Raw genomic sequence first — 18,082 nt, 5'->3', positions numbered from 1 at the left:
CAGGAATGGATGTTGGATTTTGTCGAATGCCTTTTCTGCATCAATCGATACGATCATGTGGTTCTTCTCTTTTTTCTTATTTATATGGTGGATGACGTTGATTTTTTTTCCTATGTTGAACCATCCTTGCATCCCTTTTATGAATCCGACTTGGTTATGATGTATTATTTTTTTTGATGTGCTGTTGGTTCTGTTGGCTAGGATTTTGTTGAGGATTTTTGTGTCTATTATGTTCATTAGGGATATTGGTCTGTAATTTTCTTTCTTAGTGATGTCCTTTCCTGATTTTGGTATGACGGTTAGCAGTATCAAACATTTTTATCTTTCTCAGTTCAAGTTCTGGTACAGTGACTTTGTGGACTTTTGATGCTTTTTGCATGATTTTTTACCCATAGAATCTTTCAATATTACAACCCAGGATTTGAAGTTTTTTCTTCAGTTCTTTCAGCTTGATAAATGCTAACCTTGTACTTCCTTTTTGGTATTCTAACTCCAGGTATTTCCACATTTCATTATAATACTTGACTTTGGAATTTTCTATTCCTCACTTTTACTTCATCGTTTCTTCCAGCTGCTTTAGCTTGTCTGTGTTGAACAGCAAGTTTCAGAGTTTTTTCTAATTTCTATCTTGGTCTTTTCTTTTTTTGACTTTAAAAATTTTTTTATTGTAAATGGAGTGAGTGTCTACAGGGAAGATTATCAATATTACATTCAGCAAATTATATACTTTGCTTATTATAATGAGTGCAATGTCCTTCATGTTCCATCATTTAACAGTATTTATTTATCTCTATTGACTTTAACTCTTGCATTCCTCCTTTTCTCCTGCTACCTTCATCTTTCCTCTGCCAACCTTGCTCTTGTGGTATATTGCATGCCATGTTATCAGGAGAACCTTTTCTTTTTATATCTGTGGTCTCATATAATATTTGTCTTTTTGTGATTGACTAATTTCACTCAGCATCATGTCTTCCAGGTTCATCCATATTGTGTGTATGTACCAAAGTTTAACCATTCTTCTGTTGATGGATATTTAGGCTGTCTCCATCTTTTTGCTTTTGTCGATACCATGGCAGTGAACATGGGTGTGCATATATCTATTCATGTCACGGCTCTTATTTCTTGAGGATATATACTAAGTAAAGGGATTGCTGGATCATCCGATAATTCTGTTTCCAGCTTTTTGTGAAAGTGCCATATCATTTTCCACAGTGGTGGCACCATTTTACAGAGTGGTGCTGTAGGATAAGCACTGGACCACAAGGGTAGTTTGAACTGCAAGGTTGATGGTTCAAAATTCACCAGCCACTCCTTGGAAACCCTATACAGGGTCACTATGAGTTGGAACCAACTCAACAACACTTAACCACAATAACAACTGTAAAATGTAGGAGTGTCCTAATCTCTATGCCCTTGACAGCATTTGTTGTTTTCTTTTTGTTTTTGAGCTGTGCTATTAAAACTGAAGTAAGATATATCTCATTGTTTTGAATTGCATCTCTCTTATGACTGATTATTGTGAGCATTCATATGTTTGTTGGCTACATGATTGTCTTCTTTGGTGAAGTGTGTGTTCATATCTGCCCATTTTTAAATTGAATTATTTGTCTATTTGTCTTGTTGAGTCATTGAAATGGTCTATAAATTTTAGAGAATAGTCCTCTGTTTGTTATGTTATTGCCGAACATTTTATCCCAGTCTGTGTGAGTTCTCTTTTTACTCTTTTGGTGAAATCCTTTGATGCACATAAATATCTAATTTTCATGCGGTCCCAGTCATCTATTTTGTTCATGATGTATTTATTATTTTTTTGGTACATTGTTGGATTCTGTTGGTTAGGATTTTGTTGAGAATTATAGCATCAATATTCATAAGGGATATTGGTCTATAATTTTCTTTTTTAGTGATGCCTTTGCCTTGTTTTAGTATCAGAATTATGCTTGCTTAACTTCTTAAGTTTTTGTATTTTTAATTATGTTTGATAGTGCCATATATCAGAGCCCCAAAGTTTGTCCCTGTTTTTTTCATTCATGATCTTTATCTTTATATTTAGGTCTTTTATCCATGTTGAGTTCATTTTTGCCTATGGTGTGAGATATGGGTCTTGCTTCTTTTTTCTGCAAAGGATTTCCAATTTTGCCAGCACCATTTATTGAAGAGACTTCCTCTTCCCCGTTTAATGCATTTTGGCCCTTTGTTGGACGGGTTTATTTCTGGGTTCTTAGTTGTGTTCCATTGATCTTAGATGTATCTTTGGTTGTGTTTTGACTACTGTGTCGTGAATTTTGAAATTGGAAGTGAGGCACCACTTACTTTGTTCTTTTTAAATAATGCTTTGCTTATATGGATTCTCTTTTCTTTCCATATAAAGTTAGTGGTTAGTTTTTCCATTTCTTTTAAAGAATGATGTTGCAATCTGGATTGGGATTGCATTATATCTACAGATTGCTTTCAGTATTATTGACATTTTCACAATGTTAGTCTTCCTATCCATGAGCATGGTCTGTTTCTTAATTTCTGCAGGTCTCTTGGTTTCTTGTTATAGTGTTTTGTAGTTTTCTTTTTGTAGGTCTTTTCTTTCTCTGGTTAGATTTATATCCAGGTATTTCATAAAGGTGGCTATTGTAAATGGTGCTGTTTTTTGTGATTTTCTTTTCAGAGTTTTCTTTATTAGTGTAAAGGAGTCCAACTGAAGTTTGTATGTTGAGTATGTTGGTCTTCTACCCTGCCACTTTGCTGAATCTATCAGTGAGTTCAAATTTTCTTGCTTGAGTCTTTTGGATTTTCTAAGTACGAGAGCTAATCATCTGCAAATAGAATTTTACTTCTTCTTTGCCAATTTGGATGCCTTTAACTTCCCGATCTTGCCTTACAACTCTGGCTAAGACTTCCAGCACAGTATTGAATAGGAGTGGTAATAAAAGGCATCCATGTCTGGTTCCTGCTCTCAAGGATAGTAAGTAGCTTTAGTTTCTCACCATTGAGAACCATCGAGTCGGTTCCGACCCATAGCGACCCTGTATAGGGTTTCCAAGGAGCAGCTGGTAAGCTTGAACCACCTATCTTTCAGTTCAGATGGCTTTGCAGTCTGGCGTATTAACCCACAGCGCCACAACAGGAGTGTGTGTGTGTGTATGTATGTATATATATATATATATATATATATATATATATATATATATATATACACACACACTCTTAATTATGTTGAGGAATTTTTCTTTTTTGGCAGTAGGCATATGTTTCTACTCTTTTTCTATTTGTTGGATATGTTAGGTTAAGGTGTTGATTTTGGTCCTTCTTTTTAGGTGTGTTGTGTTTATTGCTGTCCTTTGAGCATTGCTTTTTTGTGTGTCCCATAAGGTTTTGGTATGCTGTTGTTTTAGTCTTTGTTTGATTCAAGGACTTTTTTAAAATTTCATTTTTTGTTCTATTACCCAGTAGCTTTTAAGCATGATATTATTCAATTTCCATGTACTTGATTTTTTCCTTGGTCTTCTATTACCAATTTCTAATTTTATAGCATTGTAATCTGAGAAGATGCTTTGTGGTTTTAAATTTATTGAGATTTGCTTCGTGGACTAACATATGGTCTATTCTGGAGAATGTTCTATGTGCACTGGAAAAGTTGTATGTATATTGTGCTGTTGTTGGGTTGAGTTCTACGTATTTGTCTATGAGGTTAAGTTGGTTGGTTGTGTTGTTTAGTTCATCAGTCTCTTTGTTCAGTTTTTTTCTACTTATTCTGTCCTTCAACTTTTATGTTGTTGTTGTTAAGTGCAGTTGAGTAAATTCTGACTCATAGCAACCCCGCATAGGATTTCCAAGGAGTCACCGGTGAGTTTGAACCACTAACCTTGTGGTTAGCAGTCCAGTGATGATCCTACAGTGCCACGCCAGGACTCCAGCCTTGCACTTATCACCACCACCACCAACATGGCAGGAGACTATAATCTACTACGATGTTGTTGTTATTGAGTGCTGTTGAGTGAGTTCCAACTCATAGCGATCCTGTATAGAAACCCTATTAAGCTGGTGAGCTTGAACTGCCGACTTCATAGTTAAGTACATTGCCTGCAGTGCCACACTAGGACTCTAATCTGCTATTATAGTCTCCTGCTGTTATTGAGGAGCTCTGGTAGCGTAGTGGTTATGAATTGGGCTGCTAATCTCATAGTCAGCAGTTTGAAACTACCAGCTGTTCCGTGAGATAAAGAAGAGGCTTTCTGTTCCCATAAAGATTTACAGCCTCAGAAACCCTATGCAGGGTCGCTATGAGTCGGAATCGACTCAGTGGCACATAACAACAACAGCAACAACTGTTATTGTGTTGTTGTTGGTAAGTGCTATCAAGTAGGTTCAGACTCATGATGACCCTTTGTAGGGTTTCCGAGGAGCTGCTGGTGGGTTCAAATCGACCTTGTGATCTAGTGCTCATCCATACATTTCCACACTAGGACTATTACTGTGTAGTTGTCTTTTTCTTTCTTCACTTCTATCAAGAGTTTGATTTATGTATTTTGAGGCTTTTTCATTGGGGGCATAGATATTTAATATGATTGTGTCCTCTTATTCAATTCACTCTTTAATCATGGTCTAACTTTCTTTTTGTCTCTTATTTTGGTTTTTGCCTTTGTTGTTGTTAAGTGCCGTCGAGTTGGTTCTTACTCATAGTGACCCTTTATAGGGTTTCCAAGGAGTGACTGGTGGGTTTGCATTTCCGACCTGCAGCTCAAACTGACCTTGCAGTCCAGCACATTATCCTGCACCATACCTTAAAGATTATTTTATCAGACATTTAAAATTGCCACTCCTATGTGCTTTTGATTGCTATTAGTTTGATATCCTTTTATCCATCCTTTGATTTTAGTCTATTTCTGTCTTTGTGTGTAAAATGTATCTCCTTAGACAGTATATTGAAGGATCCTGTTTTCTTAACCCTTTTTCTACTCTCTATAAGTTAATTGGTTTTGCAAAATTATTTCATGTGATCTGCAGCATCATTTTTATCACCAAAGTCATATTTTTCAACTATAGATTCTTCTTCCTTGTTTCCAACTTTTGCATTCTAGTCACTGGTAATTATTGATGCTTCTTCATTGTATGGCTGATCAATTTCAGACTGAAAAAGTTGGTAGAATTCTTCAATTTAATCATCACTAGCTTTAGTGGTTGGTGCTTAAATTATAATTATTGTTGTATTTACTGGTTATTTAGGTGTGTGGATATTCTATCACAGATAGCATAGTACTTCAAGATAGATCTTAGAGTGCTCTTTTTAATAATGAATGTAATACCATTCCTCTTCATTTTGTCATTCCCGTCATAGTAAACTATATGATTTTCCAATTCAAAATGTGTAGTACTAGTCTATTTCGGCTCACTAATGCCTTAGAGTATCAATCTTTTTGTTCAGTTTCATTTTTGACTTATTCCAGTTTTCAGTGATTTCTGTTTTATATGTTCTACTTCCTGATTATTAATGATACTTGCAACTGATTCTTCTCATGCTGGGTTGTGCCCAATTAGCAGCTGAAGATCTTAAATTACTCTATCTTCTTGTCTGTCACTTTGTCGTACTGTGGTGGTTTGCGTTTTGCTGTGATGCTGGAAGTTATGCTGCTGATAATTTACATACCAGCAGGGTCAGTCATGGTGGACTGGTTTCAGCGTTTTTCCCAGATTAAGGCAAACTAGGAAGAAGGAGAGGCAGATTACTTGAATGTTTTGCCACTGAAAACCATATGAATAGCAGTGGAACATTGTCAGATATGCTGCTGGAAGATGAAACATTATGAATAGCACCAGAATATTGTCAAATATAGTGCCAGAAGATGAGCCCCTCAGGTTGGAAGGCACCCAGAACATGCCTGGGGAAGACCTTCTCCTCAAAGTAGAGTTGATTATGAAGGTGCGAATGGAGTTACAGTTTTCAGGACTTTCATTTGCTGGTGGGGCACATCTCAAAATGAGAAACATCAAGTGAAAACATAGAATGTAAGAAGTATGAATCTAGGAAAATTGGAATTTTATAAAAAAATGAAATGGAACACATAAACGTTAATATCCTAGGCATTAGTGAGCTTAAATGGACTGGTATTGGCCATTTTGAATCAGATAGTTATGTTTTACTATGCTTGGAACAACAGACTGAAGAGGAATGTCTTCAAAAAGAGCCTTTCAAGATCTGTCTTAAAGTACTCTGCTGTCTGTGGTAGGATAATATCCATATGCCTATGAGGGAGTACTGGTGTGGTGCTGTGGGTGAATGCCAGACTGCAAGGGTGGCGGTTCAAGCTCACCAGCTGCTCCTAGGAAACCCTATACAGGGTCGCTATGGGTCAGAACTGACTCAACGGCACTTCACAACAATAAGGAAGATCATTTAATACCACTATCATTCAAATATACGCACCAGCCACTAACGTCAGTGATGATGAAACTGTTCTTCAGTTCAAAGTTGTTCAAACATTCAGTCAAGATGTATTGATAAATACTGGTGATTTGAATGTGAAGGTTAGAAACAAACAGGACGGATTAGTAATTGAAAAATATGGCCTTGGAGATAGAAATGATGCTAGAGATTGCATGATAGAATTTTGTAAGACCAATGACTTAATTAAGCATAAATACTTTCTTCAACAACATTTTTGTTGTTGTTGTTAAGTGCCGTTGAGTCGATTCTGACCCATAGTGACCCTGTATAGGGTTTCCGAGGAGCAGCAACATTAAAGGTGATTATAAACATGAACCTCACCAGACATGATACACAGGAATCAAATCGACTACTTCTGTGGGAAGAGATGTTAGAAAAGCTCCATATCAGCAGCTAAAATAAGCCCAGGGCCAGACTGGAACAGATCATACACTCATGTGCAACTTCAGGCTGAAGCTGAAAAATATTAAAACAAATCCATAAGAGCCTACATACGACCTTGAATTTATCTCACCTAAATTTAGAAACCATCTCAGTAACCGATTTTGTGCAATAGACACTAAGGACAAATGACCAGAAGAGCTGTAGGATGACATCAAGAACAGCATATAGGAAGAAAGCAAAAGGTCCTAAAAAGGCAGAAAAGAAAGAAAAGACTAAAATGGATATCAGAAGAGACTCTGAAACTTGTTCTCCATTGAGATGTTAAAGTGAATGAAAAAAATGAGAAAATTAAAGAACTGAACAGAAAATTTCAAAGGGTGGCTCAGGGAAACAGAGTCAAGTAGTATAGTGAAATACGCAAAGACCTAGATTTAGAAACCCAAAAAGGAAGACTATGCTAAGCATTTCTCAAGCTGAAAGAACTGAAGAAAAAGCTTGCAATATTGAAAAATTCTGTGGGCAAAATATTGAATGATGCATAAAGTAGCAAAAGAAATAGAAGGTGTACCCATGTACCAAAAAGCATTGGTCAGGGTTCAGTCATTTCAAGAGTTATATGATGAAGAACCAAAGGTACTGAAGGAAGCAGTCTGCACTGAAGGTACTGCACTGAAGGTGTTGGTAAAAGCAAGGTTCCAGGAATTGATGGACTATGAATTGAAATCTTTCGACAAACTGATACAATACTGGAGGCACTCTCTCATCTATACTAAGAAATTGGGCCAACCAAATGTTACTGCTGTTGTTGTTAAGTGCCGTTGAGTTGGTTCGACTCATAGGGTTTCTCATAGGGTTTGAACTGTCTACCTTATGGTTGGAGTCTTGGTGTGGTGCTGTGGTGTGGACCAAAAGGTTGGTTTGAACCACAAGTTGATGGTTCAATCTCACCAGCTGCTCCTTGGAATCCCTAGACAGCACTTAACAATTTGCTATGAGTCGGAACCCACTCAACAGCACTTAACAACAACAGCAGCAACCTTATGGTTGGCAGTCTAGTGCTTATTGTATAGTACCATACTAAGATTCCAACTGATTGCTAGAGATTGATATTTGTGTCCATTCCAAAGAGAGATGACCCAACGGAATGCAGTAATCAGTGAACAACATCATTAATATCAAATGCAAGTAAAATTTTGCTGAAGATAATTTAAAAAATGATTGCATCAGTACATTGCCAGAAATGCAAACTGGATTCAGAAGGGGACGTGGAACTAGGGATATCATTGCTGACGTCAGGTGGATCTTGGCTGAAAGCACAGAATACCAGAAAGATATTTACTTGTGCTTTATTGACTATGCAAAACTTTTGACTGCGTGGATCATGAAATCTATGGATTGCATTGTAAAGAATGGGTATTCCAGAACACTTAATTGTGCTTATAAGCAATCTGTATATAGACTGGACATTATTAGAACAGAATAAGGGGATAGTGAATGGTTTAAAATCAGGAAAGGTGTGCTCCAGTGTTGTATTCTTTTACCATAACTTAATTCAATATGTATACTGAGCACATGATCCAAGATGCTAGATTATATGAGGAAGCACATCAGGATTGGAGGAAGACTCATTAACAGCTTGTGGTGCATAGATGATGCAACTTTGCTGAATATGAAAATGACTTAAAGTACTTATGATGAAGATCAAAGTCTAAAGCCTTCACTATGGATTGCACCTCAATGTAAATAAATACTCACAACTAGACCAATTAATAACGTCATGATAAATGCAGAAAAGATTGAAGTTGTAAAAGACTTCATTTTTTGGATGCATAATTAACAGTGGAAGCAGCAGCAGCCAAGAAAGCAAATGACATATTGCATTTGGCAGAAATGCTGCACGGGACCTCTTTAAAGTATTCAAGCGCAAACATTATCAATTTTGGGACTGAGGTGTGCCTGACTCAAGACATGGTTTTTCAGTCACCTCATATGCTTATGAAAGTTGGACGGTGATTAAAGAAAACCATAGAAGAATCGATAATTTTGAATTACGGCGTTTGTGAAGAATATTGAAAGTACCACAAACTGCCAGAAGAACAGCTGTCTTAGAAGCAACATAGCCAGAATGTTTATTTAAACACCAGGGTGGTGAGACTTCATCTCTTACTATGGAGGGAGCAGTCCCTGCCTGGACAAGGGCTTCATACTTGGTAAAGTAGAGGGTTAGCAAAAAAAAAAGAGGGAGACCTTTCAAAGAGCTGTATGAACACAGTGGCAACAATCGGATCAAACTTAACAACAATTGTGAGGATGGCGCTGGACGAAATAGTGTTTCATTCTATTGTCCATAGGGTCCCTATGATTCAGAACCGACTCAGTGGCACCTGGTACAACATCAATAATCTACGTCATTAAGATGAATTCACCTTTGAGAAGGTGGCTCCTCCCCAGTTGTATTTTGGTTGCCTTCTTACCCAAGAAGGCAGCTCTGGTAGCGTAGTGGTTACGAATTGGGCTGTGAACCTTAAGGTCAGCGGTTCGAAACTACCAGCTGCTCCGCAGGAGAAAGATCAGACTTTCTACTCCCGTAAAGATTTACACCCTTGGAAACCCTGTACAGGGTCGCTATGGGTCGAAACTGACTCGACGGCACTTAACAACAACAACAATCTTACCCAAGAGGCTCCTCTTCTGGCAGTATATCTAACAGTGTTCTACTGCTATTCATAAGGTTTTCAGTGGCTAGCAATTAAGAAGTGGTATGTCTCTCCTTCTTCCTGGTCTATGTTAGTCTGGTATCTCCGTTGAAACCTCTTGAAACATGGACGACACTGCTGGTATTTAAAATGCTGGTGGCATAGCTTCCAGCACCACAGCAATACACATGCTACCTCAGTATGACAAAGTGACAGGTGATTTTGGTGGAGTAAATATAAAGTTATTGCTCCTACAGTCATTGTGTTGGCAAACATTCTGGTAAGCATTTCTCTTATATATTTAAAAGAATGTGGAAAAAGAATGTGTGGTAGCCCTTCACATTAATAGCTACCTTATAGTAAACATAATTTGCATTCTCTGAAATGCAGGTTATCCACATTTTCCAGATGAGAAAACAGAGATATAGAAAGATCTATAAAGCTTTACTTTGCCTTGCTTTGAGCCTCTGTGATTGACAAGGAAGATACATAGCCTACATGGGCTAGACTATTTGTGAGAGGCTTTAGAGCCTAAGAGGTCCCCACTATTTAGCAGATTCATAGTGAACACTGTCTTGTTTTTAGTAGGCTGCCTATTTTGGTCAAAGAATGTCCTAGACTGTTTGGCCCTTAGATGAGTGGGCATGTAGTGTATTGGTATCAATTTGTTCAGCCCTTGGCAATGGAGTCTGTTTGTCTCTCTGTCAGGCCAAGATCAAGCAAAAGCTGCGGGAGATAGAGGAGAATCAGAAACGGATTGAGAAACTAGAGGAATACATTACAACAAGCAAGTATGTGGCTCTTCCCCCTTCCCCCTTATTTCCAAGCTTCTTCTTGTGACGCTTCTTGTCCTACTCCTTTTTCAGGTAGGACCCCTAGAGTCTTGTCAGCAGGGAATATTTTTTGACCAGCCAAGGTAACCTCTGTGTTTTCTCCCTTTGTAGGCAGTCCTTAGAGGAGCAAAAGAAGCTAGAAGGGGAACTGACTGAGGAGGTGGAAATGGCAAAGCGACGTATTGACGAGATCAATAAGGAGCTGAACCAGGTGATGGAGCAGCTGGGTGATGCCCGCATTGACCGACAGGAGAGCAGTCGCCAACAGCGCAAAGCAGAGATTATGGAAAGCATCAAGCGCCTTTATCCTGGCTCTGTGGTAAGAGTTGAAGGGTAACTCATTTTCTGAGCACCTACTTTTAGATTGTCATATACTTTTCCAGCAGCCCTGTGAGGACAACTTTTTTGACAAGTAAGGAAATTGAAAATGAGAGTGATTGAATAAGTTACCCAAAGCAGCACAGTTGACAGTGGAAAAAATTCATTTCAAACCCAACTTTTTCAAATTTTGAAGCTTATGTTTTTTACATCACATCAGTTGTGTCGTCTTAAGGTTTTGTATTGTTGTTCTATACCCACTCCTCCATGGAGGTGAGGAAGTTGAGAATTTTGGAAAGAAGAAGGGCCACAGGGCCAGGATTATTTTCCCACAAAGTAGGTTTGGAACCTTCATATTCAGAAAGTTAAGAGTTCTGGTGGCAAGAGTTCTTCTTTTTCAAGTAACTTAAATAACAAGAATTTATAATCCTACATGGTTTCTGAGGGTCAAGAATCTGGGACTGATTTAGCTGTTTATTTATGACTCAGGGTTTCACATGAAATTACAACCTTTTCAGAGTTTGACTCTGGCTGAAGAAATCACTTCCAAGATCACTCATATGGCTATTGACAGGAGGCCTCAGTTCCATACCATTGGGGTCTGCTTGAGTGTCCACATGACATGGTTGTTGTCTTCCTTCACAAGTTATTACAGAGAAAATTTTGTTTTCCAAAGTGATTGCATTATTTTACAGTCCCCTCAGCTGTGTGATATTTCTAATATTTCCACTCTCTCCAAACCCTCTTCAGCATTTCTTCTTTTCTGTCTTACTGAGTGATTCTATTATTGCTGGGGTGATAGAATAATCTTATCATTGTTTTTCTGGCCACTTGAATGTCTTTGGTGAAGTGTCAGTTCATGTCTGTGCCCAGTTTTAAATTGAATTGTCTCTTTTTTGAGGTGTTAAAAGAGTTTTCTCTACACTTTTGAGATTAAGTTCTTTGTGGATATGCATGCATTGTCAAATATTTTTTCCCAATTTGTAGATCCTCTTTTTACTTATTTTGAGAAGTCTTTTTGGTGCACATAGATATTTAATTTTCAGAAGGTCCCAGTTGTCCACTTTATCTTATGCTGTTTCTGCATTTTTGGTTATGTATGATAGTCTCTTTATGCCATAAATCCTGGTGTGGCACTGTAAAATCAGCATTGGATTGCAAACCACAAGGTCAGCAGTTCAAACGCATCAGCTGTTCCTCGGAAACCCTGTACAGGGTCACTAAGAGTCACTATGACTACATGGCTCTTAACAACAATGTGATAGTCTCTTTATGCCATAAATTGTTGTGAGGTGCTGTCAAGTCAGTCCTGACTCATAGCGACCCTACGCACAACAGAACAAAACACTGCCTGGTCTTGCACCAGCCTCACATTTGTTATGTTTGAGCCCATTGCTGTAGCCACTGTGTCAATCCATCTCATTATGATTCTTCCTCTTTTTTGCTGACCAGGAGGAAAGTTGTGCTGAGGAATTTTATTTCCATTGTTACTATGTACCTGCTCATTTTTCTTGTATAGCAAGGGTTCCACATTTTAATCTTTTTGTTTAATGAAAGTATGTATGAATACTTTCTGACTTACCCTGGTATGTTGAGAGTCTGAGGTATTGTAAATGTTCAGTAAATGGGAGCTGTTAATGATACACTTGTTTCTCTCCATGAGCTCTTTAGGATGCAAGAGTAGGGTTTTGTTGGATGATGTAATTTTGACTGGGAGGTTGTTGTTAAGTGCCATGGAGTCGGTTCCGACTCATAGCGACCCTGCTCAGGTTTTCCAAGGTTGTAAATCTTTACGAGAGCAGAAAGCCTCATCTTTCTTCCACAGAACCGCTGGTAGCTTTGAACTGCTGACCTTGTGGTTCACAGCCCGATTCGTAACCACTACGCTGGGTAGGATGTAGAATAAAACACAGGGTTCTAGAACCATTAGCTTTTAGGGACATCCTAGACCTTTTCTGGATCTCTTGAATTCTTGAACCAACTCCTGAGTTCCCAGATTCCCTGCATTGTTACAGTTCCATCCCTGGGTTCTACTCAACTTGGTTCCACACATATTCCCTGATGTCATTTTCAGGCGAGGCCCTGTGCTATAGGATAAATTAGTTTCAGTCTCTGCCCTTGAAGACCTTGCCTTTCACTGATAGAATTAAGGTTGGCTTAGGGGAATGATGAGAATGAAGTCATAAAAGATTTATTTTATGAGAATTTGTGATAATATATGTAATATGTATAAAATATCTAGTATAGCGACTACAGTGGCAGTGGTCTGTGAAATGGAAAAAATGATATCAGAAAGATGATTTTGATTTAGACATAACTGTCTGCAGTTGTTCCTTTGGGACCAGAGCAGGATTTTTTTTTTTTTTTTCCTTTCCCAGAGCAGGCTTTTCATCCATTGCATGTACTATGTTCCTGTCTGTGTTTCTTACTGAGCTGGGAGTTGTGATTCCTGAGCTCCTAAAATCTGCATGCCTCAGTTTTCCCTTCTTACTTTACTCAGTATGGCCGCCTCATTGACCTCTGTCAGCCCACACAAAAGAAGTATCAGATTGCTGTAACTAAGGTTTTGGGCAAGAACATGGATGCCATTATTGTGGATTCAGAGAAGACAGGACGGGACTGTATTCAGTATATCAAGGAGCAGCGTGGAGAGCCTGAGACCTTCTTACCTCTTGACTACCTGGAGGTGAGGCTTGTGGGGATGGGCTCAGGGCAGTGTGAGAAGAGCCTTCCATATTTTGTCACTTACTGACCTTCTAACAGGTGAAACCTACAGATGAAAAACTCCGGGAGCTTAAGGGGGCCAAGCTAGTGATTGATGTGATTCGTTATGAGCCACCTCACATCAAAAAGGCTCTGCAGTATGCTTGTGGCAATGCCCTTGTCTGTGACAATGTGGAGGATGCCCGCCGTATTGCCTTTGGAGGCCACCAGCGCCATAAGGTATGGTTTTCCTTCCCTAGATTGGAACTGGACAGGCTCAGTACTGAAGATTCCTTTACTTGGCTTCAACCCTTTTTCTCTTCACCCTATTGTATGCAGACAGTGGCATTGGATGGGACCCTGTTCCAGAAGTCAGGAGTGATCTCTGGTGGGGCCAGTGACTTGAAGGCAAAGGCACGACGCTGGGATGAGAAAGCTGTAGACAAGTTGAAAGAGAAGAAGGAGCGATTGACAGAGGAGCTGAAAGTAAGCCACAAGCAATGCTGTCCCTGAAAGTGGAGCTTCCCAAGCCCAGGTTGGCCCCCTTCTTACAACTTAGCCCTTCTTTTTTATCCTCTTCAGGAGCAGATGAAAGCAAAGAGGAAAGAAGCAGAGTTACGTCAGGTGCAGTCTCAGGCCCATGGACTGCAGATGCGACTCAAGTACTCACAGAGTGACCTTGAGCAGACCAAGACAAGGCATCTAGCCTTGAACCTGCAGGTGTGATTTAGCTCCCATCCCTCTTCTCCAAAGGCCATCTTCACATTTCTGTTTTAGGTTTCTCCAGGCGTGGAATATTTTGTCTTATTTCTTCCTCTCTTCTCAGTCTGCTGCAGGGAACCATGTTTATGATGTTAGTTTGGCAAGTTACTTAACCTTGTGGTGTCATTTTTGGAACTAGAATAACTATTTTATTAGGTTGTTCTTAGACTGGGTCCTGGCACATAGTAAGTGTTCACTTACTATTAGGTGCTATTATTAGTATAAACCCTGGTGTGATGCTGTAGATTAAGCATTGCACTGCTAACTGTAAGTTCAAATCCACCAGCCTCTCTTGGAAACCGTATACAGGGTCGCTATGAGTCAGAACTGACTCAGTGGCACACAGCAACAACACTATTAATATAATCCAAAAAATATTTGAGCATCTTCTGAAAATAAGCTACAGGCATTTCTATCTATGTATGTAAGGGTACTTTTCTAGATATTGGGGATATTGCTGTAAACAATAAGTCAATTGGAGGGAAATTAAAATAATTAAATGATACCGTATATCAGAAGGTAATAGCAGTTTGGAGAAAAATAAAGCAGGAAAATTTAAGTTGATACAAACATTATCAATTGTCCACTTATCTGTTGTTATTAAGTGCTGTGGAGTCTTTTGTGGCTCATGGTGACCTTGTATAGGGTTTTCAAGGAGTGGCTATGATAAGTTTGAACTGCTGACCTTGTGGTTAGCAGTCCAGTACTTATCCTACAGTACCACTGCTATCGAGTTAATTCCGATTCATAGCAACCCTACAGGACAGAGAACTGTCCAGAGTGTTCCAAGGCTGTAAATCTTTACAGAAGCAGGCTTCCACACCTTTCTCCTGCAGAGCAACTAGTGGGTTTGAACAGTTGACCTTTTGGTTTTTACCCTAGCACTAAACCACTCTACCACCAGGGCTCCTTAGCACATCTAACACAGGTTCATAATTCCTTATCCAAAGCTTAAAGTTTTGGATAAGGAATTATGAATAAGGATAATTCACATTATTAGGTTTTTACCACCAATTTACACACATACACATACACACACACCACATGTTATTTTTGTGGGGTGTGTATATGTAAATTGGTGGTAACCTAATAATGTGAAGCTATTTATAGTATTAATCCACTTAATGTGATTGAATATTATTAGTTAGGTGGCATTCAGTCGGTACTGACTCATAGCAACCCTATGCACAACAGAACAAAACACTACCCAGTCCTGGGCCAACCTCAAAATCATTGCTAGGCCTGAGCTCATTGCTACCGCCTTTGTGCCAGTCCATCTCATTGGGGGTCTTCCTCCTCTTTTCCAACCCTCCCCTTTAGTGAGTTATTGATCCAGAGAAATATAAAAGAAAGTGTTTGATTATGAGATGCTTTCCCTGACCACCCTAAGGTGTTATATAGTTAGTTGTTGTTGTTAAGTGCCTTCAAATTGGTTCCGGCCCATAGCGACCCTGTATAGGGTTTCTGAGATGCTGCTGATGGGTTAGAAGCCCCCGACCTTGTGGTTCAAACTGATCTTGCTGTCTAGTGCATTATCCTACAGCACCACACCAGGACTCCCTATATTATTTTATTGTTTGTAAAAATCTGGAAAAGTCTGAATTCCAAAACGTATCTGACCCCAGTCGTTATAGATAATGGATTATGGATCAATAACTAATGGTGTTTACTGTATTCCCAACCCTTTGAATTGGTTCTGGCAAAACTGGAGGCCAGGGACGAGGACATGTGATCATTGAAGTAAGAGATAATAGGTGACGCCTAGGGGAATGGTGGTAAGTTCAGATTCTCTGTATGGAGCTTTACTTCTACCTGGCCACAGGGCCTATGGCAGTCAGGGTAACTCTTTTCCTCTAAGGAACTTGGTTTCTTTTTTCCTCTCAACTCCATTTCCTGCAGGAAAAGTCAAAGCTAGAGAGCGAACTAGCCAACTTTGGGCCTCGCATCAATGATATTAAAAGGATCATCCAAAGCCGAGAGAGGGAAATGAAAGATTTGAAGGAGAAGATGAACCAGGTTGGTAGCGGGATGAGCCAGGCCAGCTTGTGCATCTGAGCAGGACTGGGCTGGAAGCAGTACACTGACCAAAAGGACCCTCCCTGGCTTCTCTTCTTAGGTAGAAGATGAGGTATTTGAAGAGTTTTGTCGGGAGATTGGTGTGCGCAACATCCGGGAGTTTGAGGAAGAGAAGGTGAAGAGGCAGAATGAAATTGCCAAGAAGCGGTAGGTGGAAGTGTGGGAAAAGGAGAGAATAGGGTACCCTTACCCTCTCTCCTCACATCCTTATAAAATCAGCTGTCATCATAAGGGAAAGTCTAGCTCTTAGAACTATGGGAGTTTAATGGAGGTAGGCCTTAAATAACAGGGAGGTAGCATGGCATAGTGCCATGTTAAATGTGGTTTGCCTGGGTTAAAATCATTAACTGTGTGTCATCTTAGGCTGTGACTTGACCTCTTTAACTGTGTTATCTTAGGCAGTGGCTTGATCTCTTTTAACCTTAGATGTTTTAAGTTGGAAAAATAACAAGAAGAAAGCAAGAGTGTCTCCTTTCTTCCTAATTTTAGTTTATTCAGTACCTTTCTCGAGTACCTATCTTGTGCCATGTTGTCCTGTGCTAGGTATTGGAGGAGCTGGCGAAAGTAGAGGTAAGACAGATGAACACCACACATTCTCTAGTTTGAAGGAGATCATTCCTTGGACCTTGTGCCTTAAATAATAGTTGATATAGCTATTTACCAATACAGTAAAAATTCATTTCTTTTCTACCCCTAAGCCAGCCTCAGGGGATACAGAATTGAATCTGAGATTGTCCCTGTCCTCAGAAAGCTTATGGAGTAGTGGGGGAGACCAACAAGTAGATCAACAATTTCCGAACAGTATGACTAATGCTATAATTGAGGTAGGTAAAAAATAGATTTTCAAGGAGAAAGGGAAAAAAAATCAAGAAGAGGAGGAAAAAAACAGAGAAGCCCGATAGAAAAATGGGCGGAAAATGTGAATTGGTAAATTATGGAAGGAGTAGCACAAATGGCTTAATATGAAGAGAAGTTTGATCTCATCTTAATCCCATTATCTACCATCAAGTCAGCTCTGACTCATGGTGACCCTGTAGGACAGAGAGGAGCTCTTTAAGGGTTTCTAAGACAATAATCTTTATGGGAGTAGCCAGCCTCATCTCACTCCCTAGGAGCGGCTGCTGGATTTGAATCATCGACTTTGTGGTTAGCAGCCCAAAGTCTAAACCTAAAAAAAAATACAAATTGAAACAATGGGATACCGTTTTGTATTTATCAGATTGGCAAAAGTCATGTTGTTGTGTGCCATCGAGTTGGTTTTGAATCATAGGGACCCTGTATAGGTTTTACGAGGAATGGCTAGTGAGTTTGAACTGCTGACCTTGCAGTTCAAACAGACCTTGAGGTTGAGTGCTTGTCCTGTGGCAACTCCAAAAGTATATAAGAGATAAGTAATAATGAATGTTGTTTACATGGATAGCCAGGAACTCTTATGTACTATTGAAAATGAAAACTGGTACAGCTGTTTTCAAAAATAATCTTGTCAGTATTTGGTGAAAGTAAGTCTAAATATTTCTGATGACTTAGCTGCCCACTTCTTTGGATATATCCCAAAGAAACCCATTCAGGATTGTTCATCTTGTGGTAGTGGGAAAGTTGGTTACAATGTAGATAGACATCACTGGAGCAAAGTACAAATTAGATGTGATGAATATGCTTACTGGAGTACTGTGTAGCAGTTCAATGCAAAGAACTGCATTTCCAGACAACAACATGGATACATTATAAATCTGATGTTGTGTTGATTTAAAAAGTTAAGAAAGAATGAAATTTATAACACCATGCATTTGTGTAACTTTAAAGGCAAAATGACATTTTATAAGGGTATGCATTTTTAAGGATGTACATCTGAGGGTGAGTCAGAAAGTATTGCT

The 18,082-nt window shown here is 39.1% G+C and overlaps 1 protein-coding gene across 1 annotated transcript in view; it reads left to right on the top strand.

Annotated features, from left to right (window-relative positions):
• Positions 1–18,082, top strand: part of SMC1A (structural maintenance of chromosomes 1A) — a 77,951-nt gene that overhangs the window by 26,789 nt on the left and 33,080 nt on the right. Inside the window, exons 8-15 of the mRNA XM_006875246.1 lie at positions 10,225–10,307; positions 10,461–10,668; positions 13,168–13,353; positions 13,431–13,610; positions 13,710–13,856; positions 13,953–14,090; positions 16,032–16,148; positions 16,249–16,355. Coding sequence (XP_006875308.1) covers positions 10,225–10,307; positions 10,461–10,668; positions 13,168–13,353; positions 13,431–13,610; positions 13,710–13,856; positions 13,953–14,090; positions 16,032–16,148; positions 16,249–16,355 — 1,166 coding nt within the window. The remainder of the gene's footprint in view (positions 1–10,224; positions 10,308–10,460; positions 10,669–13,167; positions 13,354–13,430; positions 13,611–13,709; positions 13,857–13,952; positions 14,091–16,031; positions 16,149–16,248; positions 16,356–18,082) is intronic.

This window comes from Chrysochloris asiatica, unplaced genomic scaffold, assembly GCF_000296735.1.
Source record: "Chrysochloris asiatica unplaced genomic scaffold, ChrAsi1.0 scaffold00315, whole genome shotgun sequence".
Taxonomy (NCBI): Eukaryota; Metazoa; Chordata; class Mammalia; order Afrosoricida; family Chrysochloridae; genus Chrysochloris; species Chrysochloris asiatica.
Note: the sequence above shows the minus strand (reverse complement) of the source record. Positions and strands in the feature narration are given on the sequence as shown.